Source organism: Camponotus vicinus, unplaced genomic scaffold (genome assembly GCF_025532165.1).
Source record: "Camponotus vicinus isolate PSW18456_S1 unplaced genomic scaffold, iyCamVici1.0 SCAF_11, whole genome shotgun sequence".
In the NCBI taxonomy this organism is placed as follows: Eukaryota; Metazoa; Arthropoda; class Insecta; order Hymenoptera; family Formicidae; genus Camponotus; species Camponotus vicinus.
In genome coordinates, this window is record NW_028141947.1 from 17,514,428 (window position 1) to 17,539,288 (window position 24,861).

At 34.5% G+C, this 24,861-nt stretch overlaps 1 protein-coding gene across 18 annotated transcripts in view; it reads left to right on the forward strand.

Annotated features, from left to right (window-relative positions):
- LOC145961583 (serine/threonine-protein kinase MARK2) overlaps positions 1–24,861 on the forward strand; it is a 103,437-nt gene that overhangs the window by 75,130 nt on the left and 3,446 nt on the right. For 4 of the 18 annotated variants that reach the window (XM_083081924.1, XM_083081923.1, XM_083081922.1 and 1 more), the window contains exons 2-16: positions 187–1,101; positions 2,365–2,671; positions 8,349–8,564; positions 8,911–9,289; positions 9,383–9,618; positions 9,755–9,866; positions 10,578–10,690; positions 10,807–11,008; positions 11,418–11,621; positions 12,244–12,445; positions 14,435–14,614; positions 15,995–16,115; positions 16,333–16,421; positions 23,450–23,491; positions 24,626–24,737. In XM_083081924.1, the coding sequence (XP_082938050.1) occupies positions 368–1,101; positions 2,365–2,671; positions 8,349–8,564; positions 8,911–9,289; positions 9,383–9,618; positions 9,755–9,866; positions 10,578–10,690; positions 10,807–11,008; positions 11,418–11,621; positions 12,244–12,445; positions 14,435–14,614; positions 15,995–16,115; positions 16,333–16,421; positions 23,450–23,491; positions 24,626–24,737 (3,249 nt within the window). In that variant the 5' untranslated portion in view covers positions 187–367. Of the gene's footprint in view, positions 1–186; positions 1,102–2,364; positions 2,672–8,348; positions 8,565–8,910; positions 9,290–9,382; positions 9,619–9,754; positions 9,867–10,577; positions 10,691–10,806; positions 11,009–11,417; positions 11,622–12,243; positions 12,446–14,434; positions 14,615–15,994; positions 16,116–16,332; positions 16,422–18,244; positions 18,413–19,587; positions 22,858–23,449; positions 23,492–24,625; positions 24,738–24,861 lie in introns of those variants that run through there. The other 14 variants (XM_083081937.1, XM_083081940.1, XM_083081938.1 and 11 more) reach the window with 11 other exon arrangements.

Genomic DNA, 24,861 nt, shown 5'->3' on the forward strand with positions numbered 1-24,861 from the left:
GTTCGCTTATCGATACATGTGATTGTAAATCGAAGAAAGATTGTGAAACGAGGATCGGTCGATTGGGTCTCGTGTTTCGTTCTTGGTTTCTGGGTTTTGTGTGATCACGTGTGTGTTCAATGATAATCGTCGCGGTGCTCTCGACACCTTCAAACGAGAAACATATACGCATCTTCTTCCTGACAGAAACTATAAACCTCTCGAGCGCAACATCGTCGGCCGATTTGACTGTTGAATCGATGTTGAAGACTTGTCATTTTGATCGACACGATTACCCGTCACGAGCGATCGTCGCGCGACGAGATCGAGGAGGAGACTTTAAAGAGGAGCGGCAACGTTTGTCTTGGCGCCCACGTGAGAGACAATCATGGACGATCGGGAGAGTCCGTTTGTGCGAGCGCAGGCCAGCAGGAGCCTGATTCGGCCGCAAGCGCGAAAATTAGCGTCCCTGTCACCATCGTCCGCGACGCGTCAGATGACGAATCGATCGCCGATCGTGAACCGCGAACCGATGAGTCCGATAGTCGGTGGCACGCCACCGAAACGCCTGTCGGCCTCGCACGCGCCCTTGGAGAGTCTGAAACAGTGGGAGCTGGTGGAGGACGACAGAGGTCTGCAGGTGGTCGAGAAACGCACCGGCGCTCCGAGTCCCATCAGGCCCAAGGAGAAAGTTCCTGGCGTTGCGAGCCCGCTTTACGATCGCTCCACTCCCGTTTCCGGACGGAGATTCCTCGGTGGCACCAACATGGACGCGAGTCTGGAGGAGAAGCTGCGGGTCTTCAATCAGTCCAAGATCATTCAGCCGATCGGGCTGCCGTTCGCCCAACAGGAATTGGCGCCGTTGACGGAGACCGAAGCCTCCCAGCCGCTCAGTCTCGATCTGATTCTGAAGCAGCAACAGCAACGTATCCCGAGCACGATCGAGAGCACCGATATGCTACAGCGTTTGGAACAGCAAGTCAAGGCCATCGAGATGAGCACAATGGCCGCGAGGACGACGCGTCAGCTGGAGAACAGTTCGGATTTCGGGCCAGAAGTGCAGCTAAGGTACCGGGAGCACGAGGACCTGCTGCGAAACGTCACCGACGACGAGACCGAGGGGTAAAAATACATACACTCTGTCTACATTGTTTATCCTCGCGCACCCATTATTGATATTTCTTTCGCGACAAGCATCTCACCCACGCGTCTCGAACTTTTTACTTTTCTCTTCTTTTTGCTTCGATGATAGCGTTGGTGAATATATTCAAGATTGAGACCTCTCTTTAAAAACAAATTGCAAAATTAGATATTTTTGTAGATTATTTCTTTGAATCTTTTTACCGTCGAGAAACGACAGAAATTTCAGTTCTGTGAGAACAAAAATCTCAAAAATAATTTAACTTTATAAAAAAGTTCAAGAGCCTCGAAAGATCAATTGGCTTGAAAATTTAATGTCGTTCACCCACGCGACTATTTTCAATCTCTGTTAATCGACATCAGGAAGTTCGGCATTTCAATCGGTCAATATCCGAGAACGCACACGTACACAACACACACACACATACACAGTCGTACGACCCGTTACCACATTTATATGGAACGACGATAGCCTTAGTGATAATTGAGGAAATCGTCGTCCAACCTCCGCCTAATCCACCTCCTCGTCCTGCCTGATCATCCACTACACTCTTGATCCGCACAATTGACTGTTCAGGCTTACGCCCACGCGTGTCCCTTTCTTCGATACAATTGGCATTTAATTTACGCAACGTCGCAACCGCGCGCGATTTGCTCCGTGATTTCCCGTCGCCATTCATTACACGCCCAACCGGGAGAGATCGGGGGAGCAGAGCAGAATGACAGAATGACATGTTTCGATGGATAAATATACCGGGTGTCCCTCGGACAAATTTACAAAGTTACGCGCAAGTTTTTACAATTCACAATCTTGATTCTGTTTCGAGATTTCGACAATTTTATTAAAAATTGTGAATAATTAAAAATAGGTACGTATCGATGCGAGTTTTTCTCACGCGAATTATATCTCTACTAATTGCAAACAGATAACAAAATGTTGTTCTTCGGTTTCTTTCGACTGGACTTTATCTTAACAATACTTTAATTAAAGATTCGGATGAGATTTAACGTTGAAGATAAGGGAGATTTAATCATATTTCCGGCTATAATGCAAGTTTAAACGGAAGACGCATTATTCTGCTTTCCCGATCTCGATTCATACGCGTTATCACCTACAATATTATATGCGAATTAAAACAGACGCGCGTCCATTTATTAATAATTATCACACATGCATAACCCGAAAACATCGAGCGATGAAGGGGAGAAATGTCATGATGAATGAATCATAATGAAACGCAAAAGGGCCTCGCTGTTGCAACGTGGAGATGCGACGCGGAATTCCACCGGAAATGCCGGAATCACGCCAAAGAAGCCCGCCGTTAAGTTGTCCAGGACCGCCTCGGACACGCGGCGCGGACAGGAAGCGGAAATGAGAGCACAGGCCAGGATGCCGCAGACTCGCGCGCTCGTTCGGCCGATAGTTCCCAAGAGGGATCATCAGCAGCGTCATCAGCAACAGCAACAGCAACAGCAGAACAATGCGGCGACTAGCATCCCGCTCAGGCCGCTGTCAGACATCATGCAGAAGAGTATTCAAAGCGAGAAGGAGGTAGATATAAATATATAATACGTATATAGGTATCGCATTGAGCCGTTAAACACCCACGTCGAATGATTATCAGAGGCTATCGGCGTTTTGTCGATAAGACAAGTTTTTTTTATCTAATTTTATCCAACTTTCCTAGAGATGGGGAAAAGATTCCTATCATTCTCCGATTAATCATACAACAATTAGAATATATAATATTAAGCGGTTATAATTTTATTAAAAAATAATCGGATAGATATAGATAACCGTCACAAGATAGACTAGATAAAATCTTAAATAAGAAAAATCTTAAATAAGAAAAAGAGACATTTAAAATCGAGGCAGTCCGCATCGTGAACTTTATGATCGTCCGTATATATTGCGTATATATATATATATATATATATATATATATATATATATATATCGACGACGTGGCACCCTCGCTAACGAATGCAGGCTACAACGAGCGGTAACGTAAATGCATCTCCACGCTTACGTCACACGTATGACTCGTCATCGTCGGTGTAGTCTACTGCTCATCCGTTCGGCCTGAAATAATCCGGACGGTTTCGTCGGCCTCACGATCGTAATGATCGTGTAACCTGTCGAAGCCAATTAATTCTCAGAGAGAACACTTGATGTCTGGAAAGATATTTTTCCTCCTTTTTTTCTAAGAAATCATCAATTATCAGCAGAAAATGTACGATCCCTAACAAACTTACTAAAATGTATTTGTATTTTCGTAAAAAACACACACATATAAATTGAAGGAAAATTCAAGAAAAAAAAATATATATATATTTTGAAAATATTTTAATTCTTTTATCCAATTTACTTGAATTAATTAATGCTATTTTAATATCTCGATAATCATGAGATCGAATATATCTCAATTAATATGAAAAACTAAGAATAATTTTCCCGATAGATCTTTTATATACCACGAGGTTAAAAAATGGCAGGAGATAATCTTTTAATATCATCGAATCCAATAAATCAAACGACAGATATATCTGGGACGCGACTTTATTTTATGTTCGTATCAGCTTTACATCGCATTTATAAAATAAATTTCACATGCACCCCACGAACGGAAAGCCGGCTTTGTTTGACTTCGTGTAACTTATCATTTCTCATTTCCCTATTGTGTTATGAAGAGACGCATGAATCATAATCTCCGTAGAATATCCGCGGCGTCAGCAAATTCGTCTGTAAATATTTTGCAAATAAAGCCGACGATTACCTCTTGAATCGATTTAAAGTGGATATTCTCTAATGTATTGTTCCACATATAATAAAATATAGAATTATAATAATACAATTAACGCGTGATAAATAAAATATAACTCATTTGTGCCAAGATCGATTAATTCATGATATATACAATAATGATTGTATCTTTATTGCAATTAGATTGATTTGCTGATATTTTTATTTTATTCGCGATAAAAGTTCTTCGCAAAAATATGTTTATTTATTTACCTCGTAACAGACCGCATTAATAATTTTGAAATTAAGAAAGAGGATACATAATAATGTATCAATATTTTAATGGACTTGAATGTATTAAATTATTGGAATTGCATAAGAGAGCGGGAAACGACACGAATCGATCAGCTGGAAGAGACATTGCTGGCTATTTCATTTAATCTAATAGAACAACGAGCCTTCTACGGTTTATTTTCCAGTTCACGGGCATGCAGTGTTTCTTCGCGATGAATTTGCATCAACTTGGAGCTATTCTTGTTCTCCTCTTGCGAGTGGATGCACAACTTTTCTCTCGTCAGTCTCTTTCTCGGCCGATTGATCAGCTGACAGGACATTCTCCTATTGTTGTTCCTCTCAGAAACTTCGGTCTACTCCATCTTTACTCACTTTGAAGAATTTCGCGCACTTAAGTGTCTGACAAAAAGAAAAATTAGTTGTTCTCTGAAGAATAAATCAATGTAACTTTGCTTCTTTCATAGGAAAAACTTGTTTTCTCGCATAATCTCTGATTCAGATCAATATTGACTCATTATATAATATTTCACAAACTTGTTTTTTTTCTCGCATGCAAAATGTTTTTTTGTATGTGAGATAAATCACTCGTAGGAATATTTTGTAAGCTGTTTTTATATTAAAATTAATTTTTATACACATTATTAGTTTCTGCGTTAAAAAAAGTTTTAATGCAGAAATCCAATTGACAAGGAGATAATTTAATGTGCTAACCGATGATAAACGATATTGCATGTTTATCAATCTTATACATTGAGATTAATCTTCTCGATATTTAACAGTTATATTCAATAATTATGTTCATCAGCTGACGAGGCAAAAACTTATCGTCAATAGGAAAACGTTATTAAGAATGAACACGTACATCCAACAGATGATATATATGTATCATAAAAAAATACACACACACACACACATATATATATTAATTTTTTTTTAATATCTTCTCGTAGATAAAGAACAGAAAGAATTTTTGAATTTTTGCTTCTTTTAATTGCAAAATAATATTATCACTTTTATCTCTGTTTTTAATTTTAAATGTCAGTATTATAAATTATTATCTCTCTTATAGATAATTATAAAAAAAGCCATACCTGGTACAGTACATATTAAAAATTTTAACATTTTACTCCGAAACACCCTTCTTTCCTTCCAGTCGGATCAGCTGATTAGCCCCAGACTCTCTGTTATCTCGGCCGCGAGCGGCACGAACCCCTCGAAAGGAGCAGAAGAAGCGTGTGTTGGTGCGTTCCTATTTTCCATAGCGCATGCGTCCGAAAAGAGGGTGGCAAGAGAGAGAGGGAGAATAAGCGAGGCTAAGCATTCAAGGGTGGTTCGCTTGCACGTTTCCACCAGGGGGGGATGGCGGCATCGCGTATTGATTCTGCCGTCACATCCCTCGGCTGTGCAGTCTCTCCTCCGAGGGTGGCTCGTTTCGAGGGTGGAAAAGGGGAGAAGCAGTCGCGCACGGTTGTCGTCGACGGCAACCACCATCGGAGCAACGTTACCTCGCGTTTCTCGACCGTTGTTTCTCTCGTAAGAGCGCGATGAGGAGGCCGGTGTTCGAGGGATTACGATACGCGCGAACGAGGAAGATCCGCGAGCGGTGACATCGTTTCTGCCCTTGACACACCTCTCTGAGGACTCGCGACGGAAGTGAACGTCGTCGTCGAGAAGAACCCACTTCGGTGACTTTTACCGGAGTTCTCCGGCATCGATAAGATCTTTCGCGAAAGGTCTCGCCTTTCGTGAGTCGCTAATTGATTGTGTGTTTCGATGAATCGTCGGCAAGCTATTGTCAGTGACGGATCGATGTTAGCTATAGACAGTGTTGGTGAGGGACTAGTGACGTCCTTCCTTGCTATCGTTGACCTAAGGTCGACGAGGTAGCGATCGGTGTGGTCAGTGACGTCTTTGAAAAGTATTGCACATATATGTTACACGTCTTCGTTTTGAATAAATTATCGTCAATTTCGAGGAAATTCATTAAGATAAATATCAGAAGCAATCTATTTAAATTTTACTTTAGTTTATAGTTTGTGAAATAGATTCTCCAAAAAAGCTATTGATCTACTTTCTTGAAGTGTCGTGTTCTGTGGTAAAAATCAAGATCTTTGGAAACGAAATATCTACGAGGAATAATTTATTCGAGTACAAACATCGTCTTCGTGGAATTGATTTACAGTTCAATACTAGTACAAAGAGTGCCTGAAAGAATGTGAAGTATCGGGCAATGATGTTCGCGGAATCATATCACGTATTTTATAAACGATCCGTAAAGATACATTTGTCGAACAAAAAAAAAGAGAGAGAATATGATTTCAGTGAATGAATCATCGGTGAAATTTAGTCCAAGAGAATAATTCCAGTGTCCTTTCGAATGTTCGTTTATTCTTCCAGTGAAAGTTGAAGCACTCAATTCTTCGGCCACGCAAACACAATTTCGAAGCGCAGTTTTTACACGACACCGCGTATATTCTGATAAAATGACCCAACGTGGTGACACGCTTCGCGAATTGACTCATCGCTCGACTTTCCAAAACGATCGACCACGAAACTGTGGCATCTAATCTAATCGTGGAGTCAGTTATCATTATCGAAGGACCGAGGGAATGAAATAATCCTGAGAGTTAATAAAAATATTAACAGAAGAAAAAGAAATAATCCCGGCTCTTGAGATCGTCGACGGGATAAAGTGACAGCAACGCAAAAATCGAACGACAGAAGATGACAGGGATCGAAGTGGTCGAGTGTCCCGCGCGACCTGTATCCTGTTATTGAATCTTTTGCACGCATTCTCGTGATTCTCGCGTGCTGTTGACGAATCAACTAATCCGCCTCGGCGATCGTTTTTTTTATGCGCATGCGAGCACGCGGAAGCAATCCACTATCGTCGGATCCGACGTCGATCCGTCGTTTGCTATCGATCGTTCCGCCGAGACGCGGAAGAGAGTAGTCAAACTGGCGGCTTCCAAGGTTGCGGCCGCCTCTAGTTCGCGCAAGATGGTCACGCGTGGCCTCCTGCGGGTAATGATATATGAAAAACTTAGTTTTTCAAAACTCTGCTCGATTTGTTGCTTTTATTTTATTTTATTCTATTTGTTGTTTTTATTTTATTTTATTCTATTTGTTGTTTTTATTTTATTTTATTCTATTCGTTGTTTTTATTTTATTTTATTTTATTTTATTTTTTAATTCAAATCCTGGACGTCTCTCAAGCGTGTTTTCATTCCATCGAGTATGACTCATATTCAGAGATCTCGATTAAATTTTTCCTTCTTCCATTTAGTCCGAAAAATATAAATTAATATAAATTTTTTTCGACGCGACTCGCACAAGCGCGGTCGCCCTTGCGAGTAACGCGAAAGACCGGCCGCGTTTTTCATTCAAAACAATTCTGTATCTGGTGCACTTTAACGAGGTTTAATTAATTCCATTGACAGTGGCCGTCGCCGACACCATCACCGCTATGCATCACGGTGTCACGTGCGTATACGCGCGTTACGCGCATAAAGGAGTGCGTAAAGAGAGATTCGCGAGAGATTCCTCGTATCCACGAGGAATGCGAGCTGTGCTTTTAACGAGCACTTGCCCTGTATTTCTCGTGTTCCGTTCCGCAAATTTATAAACGCACCGCGCTGAGTTTCTGAAATAGTTGGCTATTTACAACGCAACTTCTCGGCCTCGCGTTTCTTGAAATTAATATTAACGTGCACGTTGATACAGCGTTCCAAATAAATCTCTAATTTATCAGATTTAGATTATTTATAGGATTATATTACGTTAGCTCTAAATTTTATATAATAATATTGCTCGTTTCGAATTATAACGTATTTAACCGCTAATTTTATTTGTTAAGAATTAAAATATATTTTTTTTAGGATAAACTATCTGTATATTGTATACATGATATATATGTTATTCTTCAATATATATAATTGATATTACAAAAGTATAGAATTGCGATATGAGAAGCACATACAAATTGAAAAATTATTTATATAATTTATTTAAATACATTTTTGTATGCGTATGACATTTGCATATAAAAAAAACTACTCGCTGCGTCTCGTGTGATATAAGAGAGCAACATTTCGTTAAAAATAATATGTAAATATCGTTTTACATATAATCATCGATCTAGCAATGAGACTAATCCGCACAATTTATTGACGTGATGTTTTACTTGTTGCAGACGGGGGATGGCGTAGGGGTGTCGAGTACCGGAGGTCGACTTTCTTCGAGAAGTCGGACCTCCGAGGAGCCTCACATCGGCAAGTACAAATTACTGAAAACCATCGGTAAGGGTAACTTTGCCAAGGTGAAACTTGCCAAGCATGTGCCCACGGGAAAGGAAGTAGCCATCAAGATCATCGATAAAACTCAATTGAATCCCGGTAGTCTTCAAAAGGTAACCTTCTCGTTGAGGTATTGTATTTTTTTATCGTTTGTCTCTCTTGCGCGAAGCTAAAAAATAGGATTAGACAGATGTAGCGATAGAAATTGTGCGTAATTATATTTTTTTATTAATCGTTATCTTAAATTGATTATTGTAAAAAATATAAGTACTATTCTAATTATTAGAAAAAAAAAAACAAAATCGAATCATTTAACTTGATTACTGATAATTTCATAAAACGACAGTTCGAGTCACATTGTATTACCATAATTTAACAAAAAGAGACTTCAAATTATACAAGCACATTTCAATAAATCCAAGTACATGATTCATACTGACGGATATTGAATAATTACAGCTGTTTCGAGAAGTCAGGATAATGAAGATGCTCGATCATCCGAACATAGTGAAGCTGTTCCAAGTAATCGAGACTGAAAAAACACTGTACCTGGTAATGGAGTATGCCAGCGGCGGCGAAGTCTTTGATTACCTGGTCTTGCATGGTCGGATGAAGGAGAAAGAAGCGAGGGCGAAGTTCAGGCAGATCGTTTCTGCTGTGCAATACTGCCATCAAAAGAAGATCATTCACAGGGACTTGAAAGCTGAGAACCTGTTGCTCGATAGCGAAATGAATATCAAGATCGCCGATTTCGGTTTTAGCAATGAATTTACACCCGGTAACAAGTTAGACACATTTTGCGGCTCGCCGCCTTACGCCGCCCCGGAGCTCTTTCAAGGTAAAGAATTTTCCTCAGGATATAATATCTCATCCGGATTTTTGTCTGAGCTTTTTAAATTTAATTTACGCGCGATCGATTCTCGATTTGCAGGAAAGAAATACGATGGCCCGGAAGTCGATGTATGGTCGTTAGGCGTAATCCTGTACACACTGGTATCCGGTTCACTGCCTTTCGATGGTTCGACGTTGAGAGAATTGAGGGAAAGAGTATTAAGGGGGAAATATAGGATTCCATTTTATATGTCCACCGACTGTGAAAATCTTCTCAAAAAATTCTTGGTGCTCAACCCGACGAAGAGAGCCTCACTAGAGGTATGTGATGATCAGGTTCGAATTGTCTTGCTTTTTTTATATTTATATTTTGTAAGATAATATTAATCGGTACTTTAACGACATGATACGTTCTTAAATACACGCAATTTGTACTTGAAAAATAAAATTTACGATCTCTTTATTATTGTAGAATATAATGAAGGATAAATGGATGAACATGGGATACGAAGATGATGAATTAAAACCGTACTTAGAACCTGAACCTGATTATAGAGACCACAAGAGGATAGGTGAGTCTGCCAGTATGTACATAACACTTACTACTTACCGTTTTTACGTTTAATATCACTCGTTATGAATGTTTCTACATTGCGCGAGATTTACATGAAAGAGATTATCGTTCTCTCTTTTTCGATTTCTATAAACAATATATCTTAAATATAACAATAACATAAATTGTACAATCGCTTTAATAAGATGGATTTTGATGTAACTTTTTAATATAGAAAAACATTCATGATTGGGTGTTTTTTGTAGTTGAAGATGTGACTATTAATATATTAATGAAATATATCAGACAAATCTTTTTTATCACTTGGACAACTCACAGCGTGAAAATATCATATAGCTTTTTCGGATTATTATTTGATCTGATATATTTATATTTATGTGTGTGTATTTATGATTACTCCTTTCAATTGTAAAAAAAATGTCTTAATCGTGAAATAAAGCTTCATAATGAATGTTAATATTAAAAACTGAACTAACATCGACTCACCTTTAACGAGTGTCTAAATGCGGACATTATGCATCGTCGTAAAGGCAATGCGAAGAGACTAAGTAATTTTTAAGAATTCAATGTATTTCGAACAGTATATCTGTTATGAACATACGTAGTAGCGAGCTTCTCGACTTGATTTGTTTGCATTTTTCTAATTAATTTTGGCTGCGTTGTAAATGTTGAAAAAATGTCCAAATAGATATGACTATATCATCGCTTGTTTTCATTTCAGAGGCCCTAGCTAGTTTGGGATATACTCGAAGCGAGATAGAGGATTCCTTAGGACAAGCAAAGTACGATGACGTATTCGCCACGTACTTGCTTCTAGGCAGGAAAACGACAGACGTAAGTACACATCAACTTTAACTTATAATAAGACTTATTATTATAAGCAGCTTACTTATTATAAGCTCTAAATTCTCTTTTTTACGTCAATCTCACGAATTTCTATCTGTTAACAGCCTGAAAGCGATGGATCACGGTCGGGTAGTTCATTATCGCTGCGTAACATTCCACCACAGGTCAGCTCAGGTGGTGGAGGTGGGAGCAGCGGGGGAACAGGTGGCGCAGTACAAAGTCCATCGCACAGAGGTGTTCACAGAAGTATTTCTGCTAGCAATCCAAAACCCAGTAGACGGGCTTCGTCTGGTGGCGAAACTCTTCGTAAGTGTTATTTACCCGTTGTACTTTAACCGTAACTCTTAATATACGGTATGGCAGTCTATAAACTTTATCGTCAGACGACAAGCATGGATAAAGGATAATTGCCAAACTTCTGGGTAAGACAAAAGACAGCTTGTGTTCTTTGTGATCGGAAATTCTGTGAAACAAACTTTTTGTGTTATTTACGTTGAAAAGATATATTAACTGTAGTTGATAGTTGTAGTAACACGTGAATTACATTATTAAACTAAATTTGTACATTTTAATAGGCGTCAATATATCATTAATATATCATTAAAATGGTAACAGAGAAAGAACAAGATTGTTTATACATCTATTAGTAGTACAAGTGCTCTGCATGTCTGAAAACAAAGACTTTTTTTATTGCATAATCTTCTTTCCCCATTAGGAGGCGCGCCAAGTCCGGGTAATGCAACGAATCACAATCACGCGACTGCGGTAACTGGCACAGCTGTGACTGGAAGTGGTGGTAGCAATTTTAAACGACAAAATACCGTAGATGCAGCCACAATTAAAGAAAATAGCGCTCGTGTTTCTGCAAGCCGGCCCTCCGCACCAAAAAACAGTCAGCCGCCTGGGCAATTAGATACTAGTGAGTTTATCTTATTCTTGGACAAGTCGGGAAAGAAATTTTTATCAAACCTCTTATCAATGAATATATTATTCGAATATTTGTCATGCAATGTTTACTTCGTGATGCTTCAGGGAAAAGATCTTTGGATGAGGTTGCTTTGAATAAGGTCGCAATGTTTCTTTCAGTAACTATATTTATCAAGGGTTCAGTTTCATCAATTGTCGATTATTTTTGTTATTCATCATTCTTTGTTTACAAATCATGCATTCTCGTATATCTATTGATACAGTTATGTTGTTATCGGAGATTCTAGTTCTATATGTCTTTAATGTCAAATCGATCATGTCTGTTGCATATATTGCAAGGTTGAACACACAATCTTTTTGTCATAATTTTATCATCGTATATATCTAAAACCTAATCATCTATGGTCTTTATTATATGTTGACATGTGCGAAATATCATATAATTATTTAACATTATTTTCAAGTTTTTCATTTAATATGGTAGCAGGTCAGACGCAGGTTTCACGCATTTTCAGCTCGTGATTCTCTTTAATAATCTGTTTCCGTGTTTGTTTAATAATTTGAAGTATGTTGCTTTTTGTTTTGTGTTGAACCACATCTAATGAGGCTTGCAGTGACAATGTTCATTCTAGGCGTGGGTACAAGTCCTGGTGGTAAGGCGAGGGTAGGCAAGAGCAACACAATGAATGCAGGAGTAGGTGGTGGTCGACCACTTACCTCACCTGCTCCTGGTTCTGTTGGTCGACGTAGCACCATCTCCTACGATCAAGCAAAAACATCATCTTCATCTACCGAAAGAACCAACGAAGTACCCAGGTATAGTGGTATCCAATTATTTTTAATCAAGAAACACGATCTATTTTGCGCAAAAAAAGGAAATCTAGATATTATTAAAACGAAACAAAATTTTATATAGCGAAATTTTTTTATAATTACATTTTTTTATTTATATTTTTTCTTACTTATGGGATATTGGATGTGTGTTTGGTTTTTGTTCTTTTTCTATATAATATTACGGAACTTGTAAAATTTGTTATTAATTAGAAGAGATGCATTTAGAAAATGGTTAAAATATCAACAAAGATAATTTTCTAGTTATTCTGCTCAAAAATAAAAAATAATTTATGATTTTGATGGTTTTGATTTAAAGTAAAATTATATAATTTTATCAAAAATCGAACAATCAAAGTTTTCCAAAAAAAGTTGATTTTAACCTGTAATTAAAAAATTCATACAGAATTTACTTAGCAAAAAGTATCGATTGTAATGTAATTACATAGGAAAAAAGTAAAAGAAAATTATAAATATGTTTATTCACTGTGTTAAAAGGAAAAAGAAGAATCATAAAGATGTATAAATATTTTGTCATATAATTTTATAATTATAGCTAGTCACTTTCTTAATTTTTGTGAATCGATCCAATATCTCATATGCGAAAATTTGACAAGTTTTTTGTATATTTTTATATATACAGCAAGATATTATATGATTAGAATGCATTTATAGTGTGATGATATTTCTACATTTTCTATCGATTTAACACTCTTTTATTTTCACTAACCATAGACAACTGATTACTTATGTGTGTCAAGTGTACACTAAAACCATGAATACAACAAAACAGTCTCGTAATCGCGAGTGAATAATAACAAAAATCTTAGAAGCCCCGGGGAAGTTTATTTGTTTGTTGCATCGCTCTAGCATGTTTGGCTGCTGCCTGCCAATCGTTCATTGCGACATCACTTTCTTTATGGCTTGACAGATGTATCGAACGGACAGTCTGATTTTTAACGTTTATACATGTACAGACGCTTGCTGAAACGATGTCAGACCACAGTCACATTTACATATATTATCTCAGATATAAGGCATAGTCGAGAAGGAAATTTAAACACATTCATTAATATCATCATACTTTTTTTTTCATCTACGTTACAGCATTATATTTTCTCGTTTCTCTTATCGTGCGAGTATTTCGTGAAGTTACATTAGCTGCAGCATTTAGTATTTTCATTCTCCTTCTTCCATCCTCATGATTTCCTTTTACATTCCTCTTTTGATGAGAGTTTCTTTTACAAAAAAATATATTTCTACAAAATATATGAAGTATATGTGTTTCATGTATATTGGAGTCTCTTCAAATTTGGTCCCTATTAATTTTGATGATCTACATATGTACTTTTATGAATAATAATGTATTCCCTCTTTGTTATAATAGACTGTGTGATAGACAATGATAAGAAATGTAATGTGACAATTTTGCGTACATAATTACATACGCATAAGTACAACACAGCAAATGAGCAATTCGTGCTGGGAGAATCTTAATTTCTGTCTTCCAGAAATTGTTTGCTCTTACCGTTGTGGAGGATCAAAATTAACGAGACTCTACTTTACATTCATATATATGTGCAAATCTTTTAAAATTATTGGAGAACAATTAATAAATATAAATATGTGAAAATTTATCAAATGTATTTTTTTATTTTTCTTTTTTTTTTTAACAATATATAATAATTAAGCAACTTATTACTACTTGAAACATAAATGACAAAATTTTTAATACTAATCTCTTATCTTAATCTAGAAATGAAAAATCCATTAATATATAAAATACATAAATACGTAATCAAATGTATTTTCAATGTTTGAAAATTTCGTAAATCTCAGATCTCGCCCCATATTGCTTCTATCTATACAGCTTTGAGAAAATTCTGCTCTTTTATTATTATTGTGTAAAAGGAAAGAAAAAGAAAATAGAATTAAATCGTGGAAGATAAGGCAATCCGGCAATTTGCTGATTAGTTTTGTGCACAGCCTGGGCGAGGGCACTAGACCGACACGGGGTCACACGAAGTCTGCGAGCATCAGCGCAGGTCACCGTTCCTCAAGTGGTGTACCCCCCAGCGACCATTCACTACTGGACCCTCAACCACGCAACGCCCACAACTCCTTACTCGCCACCGCTGACCCCCTTAGGCAGAGGTACAGGCCCCCACAATGTCCCTCTAATACAAGAACCAAATAACCTGTGCATACTCTTATTCCTGCATATTTATAAAGTATATTTCGGATATCTTCTATCGTTTATGTTTACTTCTTTCTTGGGCCACTAACTTTCTTAGGGTAACCAGGTATCCCAGATATCGTATTAGCTTCTCGCGAATATAGTCTGAAAAGACTATGGGAAGACTCGTCGTAAACGATAGCGCTATTTCTTCGAATATTCTACTTAAAAGATTGTCCAAATAGGTTTCTCTAGGATAGTTTCTGGTCATTTTCTCATTTCTCTCTGCTTCCTTTTCTATCTTTTTCTCTCTTACATTTCTCTCTTCTTTCTCTTTTTCATTTGCATGAATTAAACTTTGCTAGATCTCTAAATAATTACATCAGCTCCTTCTTTATTTGTATATAAATCATTTAGGCTTGATTATGGCACCATAAAATTACACATATCTCACTCATTCATTATACAATCTCATGCTTACACTCTTCATTCACTTGGCAATTTTTAGAATTGACTAGATTAACTTTGATTAGTTAGAGTGAGTTTTTAATCATATAGGACATTATAATGATATATTTCGAGAAGATACAATGTTATATTTCGAGAAGTATGTTGTCATAATCAAAATCTATTAAGGAAACATTTATTCTATATCGATTACTTGATTCTTCAAGTATATGAACAGGCATCTATATATTTTTTACATACTTTTCCGTTATCTTTTAAGATCGCTACATCGTAATATAGTTTATTAATTAAGAAATATATTTATTGTATATAAATCATAAGTATTTATTGAATATAATATATAATTACTAATTATTTAAGCTATTTATTTATGTTTATAATCTCGCTGCTAATCACACGATTGTAGTATTTCAAACGTATTTCTCTTACGAATAGCACAATCGTACTTTTGAAATCATCTGTTTCTAAAGCATGTGCAGTTACATTTCAAACGATTGAAACATATTGCGTTCATCTGTAACTTTGCCGCATACTCTCGATCATATAAACTAATCATTAACTTATTTCTCATGAATTTTGCTTCGTTTACATGCTAAGCTTCATTTGTGAGCTACAAATTGCTTGCGCGTTGAAAATTCACAACAGTATTTCTAGAATTTGATACGCACAGCATAACATTGAACAACAATTTATCTTATTATACTTGTTTCTCTGCATCTTGATGCCACAGTTTCTCTTAAATTTAACCAATTAGATACCAATTGTAGTATATACGCTCTCCGCAAATTGCCAGTAATACACATAAAACTATAAAGCCGCCGATAATCTTAGCCTTTATATTTATCACACGATTATAGTTTACTAAAACAGAGATCATCGTCTGTTGTTAGCTTGGGTGTATGTGCGAGCAACAGACTGGCAACAGCCACTACGCCAGCGTTTCCACGGAATGTACCGAGTCGCAGTACGTTTCATTCTGGCCAAAATAGAGCACAGCGAAATCACACTCAGGTAAATATTCGTAAAATAAAAAAGAAATAGTTTGCAAAGAACAAAAGATGAATAAGAGGCTCGACATGTTTATATACCAGTATTGTCAATATTTCGATATTTCGAAAATTAATTGAGACTAAATAGGTATAGAGATAGTCCGATTTATACTGACAGTATTATTTGCTATATATTTCATGTCACATGCTGATTTAATACAAATATATCGTGTTTCTAGGGTCACACACAAACGCAAGACACGAATGCGATTAGCCCTCTAGCAAGGCCGTCCTTCTTCTCGAAGTTATCCTCGAAATTCTCCAAACGGTAAGTTTCATAATTATTTGAATTCACATTTTAATTACCGATATTTGACAGCATGCCAATAACGTGTACGATCGAGATTACTCCACCGTCGTTCGAATATTTTCTTTACGGTTAATCCACATTTTACAATTTAAGTCAACTATCACGTATAAGACATACATGTTAGATTGATTTTTGTAACTTTAAATTTCATTTTTAATCGACTGTCCTAATTAGCTACGAAATTTCTTTGAAAATTTATCGACGATCAAATAGAGACCTCAAGAGTAGTAAAGATATTATTCCAAGAAAAATATGTGCGTTAAAAGAGTATGCTAATGTCATTAGAAGAATTATCTCAATCTCATTTTTTATATAACTGCATGCTTTACAAAATAATCACACACCAAAGGAAATGAAAAAATTTATTTCATATAAACATCTTGTTATGTCTTTTTTTTATATTTCTCTTATTTCTTCCATTTTTCATTCATTGAATTGTTTCTCGATATATGCCCCCCCCCCCCCCCCCAAGAGTAGAAAATATATTCAATAATTTTCATATTCACGTTATCCGATCTTATATGCGAGTACAGACTGAGAGTGCTAGCATAAACATATTGCAGCTTTGCAGTGGACCCTCAGTGCATGCTTAGCATCTTAAACATATCAGTGTTGAGATTTTAATACGTACTTGATCTATACTATCTCATACTGACATAGTTTGATAAATTGTATTTATTGTTTGCATGAAAAAATGACGTTTCTGTTTTTTAAGGATGCACAATGACTATGTAATTCTGGAAATTCTATATATTGGTATAATTACATATTATATATATATACATATATATATATATATATATATATATATATATATATATATATATATATATTATACATGATATTAGTTACAAATCCGATGAGCCAGCAGCGACCATTATCAGTGAAAGCCGCAGGACATATAGCTTATGCATTTTGTTCGTAGCTTTATTTATATTTACATATATTTATACATATAATACTATTTTCATCCTCAAGCATATATCGCGTACTTCACCTATTGATATTGTTTGTTTGTCCCATAAATATTTGCTTGACAGATTGTACCCTCTTTAGTCGAATTCTAAGTAGAAATATATATATATATATATATATATATATATATATATACATATTTTTTTTATCTCTCTTCTATATGCATAAGATATGTACACAACGCTTCCTTATACAAAGTTTTGATTTAGTATTCTATGTCGTGGATTAAAGATCGTATCGTTACAAGATTCGCGCTTAAGATAAATTCTCTCAAGATTGATTGACGGAAATAACAGACATACATACATGTACACGCACACATATTGCTCGGCTGAATTTAGGCCACCTCGCATATTCATTGTGCATCCCTTTTTCTCACTCGATTGTAGCGAGGCATATATCTTTGATTTATTATATATCATATATATAATTAATTTTATAATTAATTATATATTTATATATATATATATATATGGGACTTTTAATTATATATCATATCGCACATTCAAATGCAAATTGACAGCGTATACCACACACGTACATGTAAAGTGCTTGGAGCTGAGGATGGAAGACTGCAGAATAACGAGTGTTTATATACAAATCCGTTGTATAAAGAGCCGTTGAATTCTCTCACTTTCATGATATGGTCACTGTACTCATCATCTCCTGATGTACATAAATAACGGAAATAATGGAAATATTGCGGAATTGACGGTATCCATAGCCATTGGTGCATCAGAATAATCCCTTTGACGTTTCTACACTATTAATTAATTCATACCGGTTATATATGTTATATGCTGCAGGCCGTGAACTGTATAAGCTTCGCTTCATCTCTCGAGTTCCTTCCGACAAGCGAAAGGCCATAGAGACACGGGTTTTAAACACGACTGATGTGCTGACTGATGTCGTGAGCGAAAAAAACGGTCAACTGCTCAACGGATATTGTGTGATTGCATATATATTATATATTATATATATATATATATATATATATATATATATATATATATATATGAGAAGAAAGAAACTCAACTCCGTTATTCTGTGGTTTTCAAGATAGTTTTCAATGTATAGAGACTACATTTTTTAGGAACTTTTTACATATATCGTCATACATTGTGCGTAATCTTGACATATATGTGATATACGTATTTACGTTTATATCCGGTTTCTCACATCCTTGTATAATGCATATACGTATATACATATGTGTGGTATTATATAATTAAAAAGAAAGAAAGAAAAGTGACGTCTTCCTGAAATCACAAAACAGGAGATCGCCTTACGCACTTAGATATATAGCACTGGAATCTGTGCCTTTCCTAATTCAGCCTCTGCCTCATAACTATATATGTATGTATATATATACATACTTTACGTCGTCCATTTAAGCAGAGAAAAATCCTTGATAATATATCTTGTGTATATTTTTGTACCATTTTTCGCGAAGATTTTAGCTTATTTTTGTCTCACTTTGGTTTGTAAAATAAAAAAAAGAGTGCAAAAAGAAAATCATTTTTACGAGATAGATAGCGATGATATAACAAATGCCTTCCCCGACGTAAAGTATTATAAATCACCAAAATGTTTAAGAATAAATGTGCTCTCTCAAAGACACTTATTATATTTTTTAAACATCGAGAATATTTTTACGTAGCGGCGAATGTGCGACAGGCATAGATTGTTTTTCCGTTAGTTTAAAGTTAGCGATCCCCCGCGAATGTGATGAGAAACGAGTTTTACTTGTAAATCATACGACGCATACAAAACATAACGCGAAAGTCTTTTACACAATTTTCTCTAAAACTTGAATAGAAAACTCTTCTTTATCTCTCTGCAATATTTTTTATCGATGGTGAGAAAGACACATTTACACATGTTCCTCGTTTTTTTTTCTTGTATTACTTACTATCCTAAGTATCCCTTTTCTCTCTATACTGCCCTCAGAGGGATGAAATCGATAGGAGATGCTTGTTAACGTGATCAAAGTATAATGAATCTGTCACACAACACTAGAAACTGAAATTTCGCGCGCGAGTGTGTATGTGTGAGAGGAAAATGTATAGTTATACTAACACTAACGAACGAACAGACAGATTTTTCTAGCGATAACAGAGTACATATATGATTGTTCGTACTTTGACAGATTTTTTTAAGTGAAGGAGGAAGTCTCGCCTTGTTTCCCACGAGCTGAAATGAGAGCGAGCCCCGCATGCAGATATATCGCGCCATGGCAATCGCACCTTCTACCAATGTATTGTTTTATTTCGTTTCAATCTTTTCTCTTGATTCTTTTTTTTTCGCAGATTATATAATACGAAGAATATATAGGATAATATAATGTTGTATATCTCTTGTAAAACATTATTTAGCGCCTTTTTTCTTTTTTCTTTTTTTTCCCTTCTCTTCCTTTTTCTTTCTTAGGAAAATATGTTGGATAGCAATAACATTTAAAGACTATATGTAGAATCTGTATCGTGTAATAAGACCTTTTTTTCTACCGCCAACGATTAAAGCGTATTCTCAGTGCACTCAATACTGCATGCTTTTCATATTTTCATGTAATATAAAATGTTCTATCTATACCGCTAATTAAACTTGATACAACATGTGGTCGACCAAGTTTCATATGTATACTATTTTATTTCCCTTTTATTTATTTCTTCTTTTTTTTGACTCTTTGTTGATATCCAGCATAGATTCCTTCTCTCAAAGATAGCGTGGAATTCATGTCTGGTTTTTTCTTTTCTTTTTTTACAATATTATTATAATTAACTTTATAAAACATTGGCTTCTTATTTCGATTTTTTTACTTAAATGGGATTCAAAAGGAAATGTATCTCTTAAAACGAATGGATATGTATATTATCATATACATATGGTGTCTGTATAGAAACTGACATGTAGATTGAGCTACTTTTGTTTTATAATAGATATTGTGGCTTTTCATGTTATTTACAGATAATTTGGAAAAATTATAATAAATAATTCGAATTAAACTATTATAATAAGTAACTCGAAACTGAAATTATAATATTAATACAATAGTATTTCTCTTTGCAAGAAGGTGAAAAAACCTAAGATGAAAAAGCTAACTCGATTTATATTCACAATATGATAATTTTGCAACATATATTTCACGCTTTTATATTATTTTCTGGACTAATTTCTGCGTTTTCTATTTAATTTAAAATTAATTAGTATGATTGCATTTATTACTTAAGAGAGTTGACGCAAACTACAAATATATTACAATCGAACGGAAGTAAATATGGAGATGTGCAAGAACTATATCAGGCATTCCACTTTATTTTTTTTATGATTAATGCACATGATTAATGTACATGCCTCTTAATATGCGATAACAAAAATCAAGTACACCATATTTTTTTTATTGGGAGAAGGAATTCCACACTGTCGAGATTCTGTAAACAAATAGCAACAGATTGCACAAAAGTTTTTTTTTTATATTTAGTATTATTAAATCTTTTTCCTCATTTCTTTACATATACCGGCAGTTACAAATACTGTTCCGATGCTGATCTCAAAACTGACTAATGAATTAATCATAGAGTGCTATTTGATTGCAATGAACGGCAATTTCGACTTTTTTACCCACCTTGCTTTAATTTATTTCTATTCTATTGATAAATATATTCATTTATAAAATTGTATAAATTATTGAAAACGCGTGACACACAATAGAACATGTTATTCGAACAAGACAGGCCATAATTGGTATTTGATTTATTTGTATATTGATTAATGTATCCTAATCTACATTGTACATCATCGTTTAATTATTAGAAATATACAATATTCGAGCACGTATATTATGTCTCTGATAATCTTGTTGTTATGACACAATGAAGATAGGTATTAATTTTTACTTGGCAATGAGCGATACTGTGCTTAGTACAATGTGATATAATAAATCCAATTAAATTAATTATTATTTATAGCTTTTGACCAAGAAAGAAGATGATTAGTTAAATATACTTATTATTTCATAAATTTCCTTTATTTAAGTTATTTATCGTAAAAATATGAATATATCATTTTTTCTGTATATTTCTACAACATACTTATTTCTTTTTTAATTCAGAAACAAAAAAGCGGTTTTTGATGCGTGGACGAAAATTTTACAGTGTAGTACGCAGCTGTTAAAATCCGGAATCTGACATCTTATCTCAATACTAAGTGCAGATATTGACTTTTGGGTATATTATAAATTTGAGAGTTGTGACCGCGTGTGTGTGTATGTGCGTTACACCTTAATATGTCGAAGATACGTGCCTTTTTCTATATGATATATTGTGTATTTCAAATATCTCGTTATTACACGATAAATCTCGATGCATTAATCCTTCCACCAGTCATTGCCAATATAGCATTTATTAAATGATATCTGGTCAACGCAATAGTATCTACATGTTATATAGCAAATAATAATAATAATAATAATAATAATAATAATTGTTATTATTATTATTACTACTATATGTTTATTAAGACAGATCATAGCGTATCCTATAAAGTGGTCTTGGGCTGCTCAAAATATGCGTTATCTTACTTTTAGCAAATCAGAGAAATCTTATACTCGTCTCTGATTTTTTAAGACATTGATAATTTTTTTCTATTCTTTTATACAAAGAATGTTGAAGAAATTGTATTTATACTTCTATTGTATGATATATAGAGTGTTTCTCTAATTAATCTTTTTTTTTCGTTTTTTGTTTTTTTTAATTTACATCTTGCGAGATTGCACAATTAATGTATCCTGATATATTTAGTATTTTGATATAATATATTCTTAATAAATATTTGAAAAGTCGTCATTAATAGAATTTGTTTTTGTATCATCATGTTTTTATCGAAGCATAAGTGATATTAGAAGATATAAAGTTAATAAGATATGTAATAACACCTAAGGCCACTCATAATAAACTAATGTATATGAAAATGAAAAAAGCGAAGAGAGAAAGAGAGAGAGAGCGAGCGAGAGAGAGAGAGAGAAAGAGAGAGAGAGAGATCACGTCATATATTAAATATATCAAAATATAAATATATATATATATATATATATATATATATATATATGAGATAAAAAAAACATTTGTATGCAAATTATATAAATATAACGTGTCTTTAAGCGATGCTTTTTGCTGCGCTCCAATTACGTGCCCGTCCAAGTATCCACAGAGGATCCTTAGGATATTATCAGTTTTATATATAGTCAATCCACATTATTTAAAGAACCTAATTTAGAAATTCTAATTTAGATATCTTTTACGTTATGGAGAGCAGTAAATAGCTTACGTAAAATTAACAGGATAGAAATATTATTTAATAATTTTAAGGAGCAATAATAGTAATAATTTCGCATTATAATAAATATGTCAAAAACTGTCTTGTATATGTTGTATCAATTTATTTCTGAATCCTCGTATAGCATAAAAAAGGACATTTAATGCGAAAACACACGAGTCTTACACTATTTTATACGATGCATGTAACTCGTTAGGAATGTTGTGTGTAAAAATTGGGTTCTTTTTTTATACTCACGCAACATGGTTATTTATATGAAAGTTTGTCTCTTAACACATACATACACACACATCACAAATTAAAAATTATAATTTACCTTAAAACGAAAAAAGAAAGATTGTAATCGCAATTAATGTTATATAATTTAATTAATTTAACATTTATCTCCTTCCAACAATAAATGTTTCCATAAGAAAATTTCATACATCACATTCCGTATTTTTTTTCTTTTTTTTTTAAATTTTTATTCCTATTTGAAAGAAAAAATTCAAAGACAATAAGAATACTGTATGATATCGAAAAAGATCCTCTGAACTCATCGCATCAATAATGATCTATGTGTCATAATCAGTGTGCGATGGTGACAGGATGGTGATGGTTGTTATACATATTTGACGATTTAATTAATTTATCATGTTTAGTGTGTTTGTTAGCAACTTGCCTTTGTTTTGTTATTTCAGCCCCATGGACCCATCCGTACCCCCCAAGCACCTAGTAGTGAGGTACGTTGCCGCATACCGTAAATACCACGATCCACGTGTTCTTAATTTCGCTCTCATTCGTTCCTTGATTTCTCGTACCAATCCAAACTTTCTCTGTTCGTTGCATCATTGACGGAATTCGCGTACTCACATTCATTTAAACAGTACGATGTATCGTTTTGTTGCATGCCTGTTCATCTGTTTATAAAATTTTTACATTGAAGCATGCATATATCATCGAAATGGCTCATTTCAAGAAATTATTTGACGTTTCAAATAGCTACACGTAAATAAAAATTGTGCTCCAATTGGCTATTGCCGATTCAGAGATAAATATCTATGAAAAGAGACATTATTTCAATACTAATACCAGATACTATCTTTTCATCTGTATGAAAAATGTTCGATTAATCATTGTAACTTTTGTTTGTAACTAATTGTCATTTACGCACGTGTTTCATTAATCGCATATAGATTATAATATATCTCTCGGAGATATAGATATATATTCAAGGTGTTGCAATGATTCACGCATAAATTTTACAATTTTGTGTAACACTCATTTTAAATATGTTTCATTTACTATATAAATGTAAAATGTATGATGCAGCACTGAGATTGTGTGATTAAATTTACGATGGTAAATGATCTGCATGACACGCATGTATGTTATAACTATTTACAATTTGATTCTGAGTAAATTTCCACTTAACATCATGTTTCCAAACATTTTCTATTGACAGCTTGCAAGAATTCTTTTTAGCACAGCATCACGTAGAATCTCTCTTTGAGAAACGGATGAAAAGTTTATTAATATCCAATCGCAAGCTTAAAGCTTTAAATATACATTTTGTAAAATTTGCATTTCATGAGAATCGATACATATACATTTTATAATTTTTAACTTGATATTAATATAAAATGATTTCTGATAATATATACAAGTAAAATTCGCTGGAAGAAATGTACGGATTTTATAATTGTTACTTGTCACTTAAAGTTAGATAGAAAGAAACATTTACGAGATATAAAAGAGAATTTTATCATAAATTACTTTGAGAAAACATTTTACTCCCTCTCCCCGTAATTTATAAACATTGGAATCGTGCTTTAATTATATAATTTGGACGGGTTTAAGATATCTTTTTGTTACAGCGGAGCTACCACTAACGATGAACAAGTTAAGCCGCGCAGTCTACGCTTCACGTGGAGTATGAAAACTACCAGTAGTCGAGACCCTAACGAAATTATGTCTGAAATCCGAAAGGTATCGAGAAGAAAAAAAGTACATTTATATTATAAAAGCAAAGGCAAATCACGCGGAATGAAAGAGGATTGCTTGTAGGCAAGACAAATGTAGATAAAGAGCTTATATGTGCATCATTTTCTAT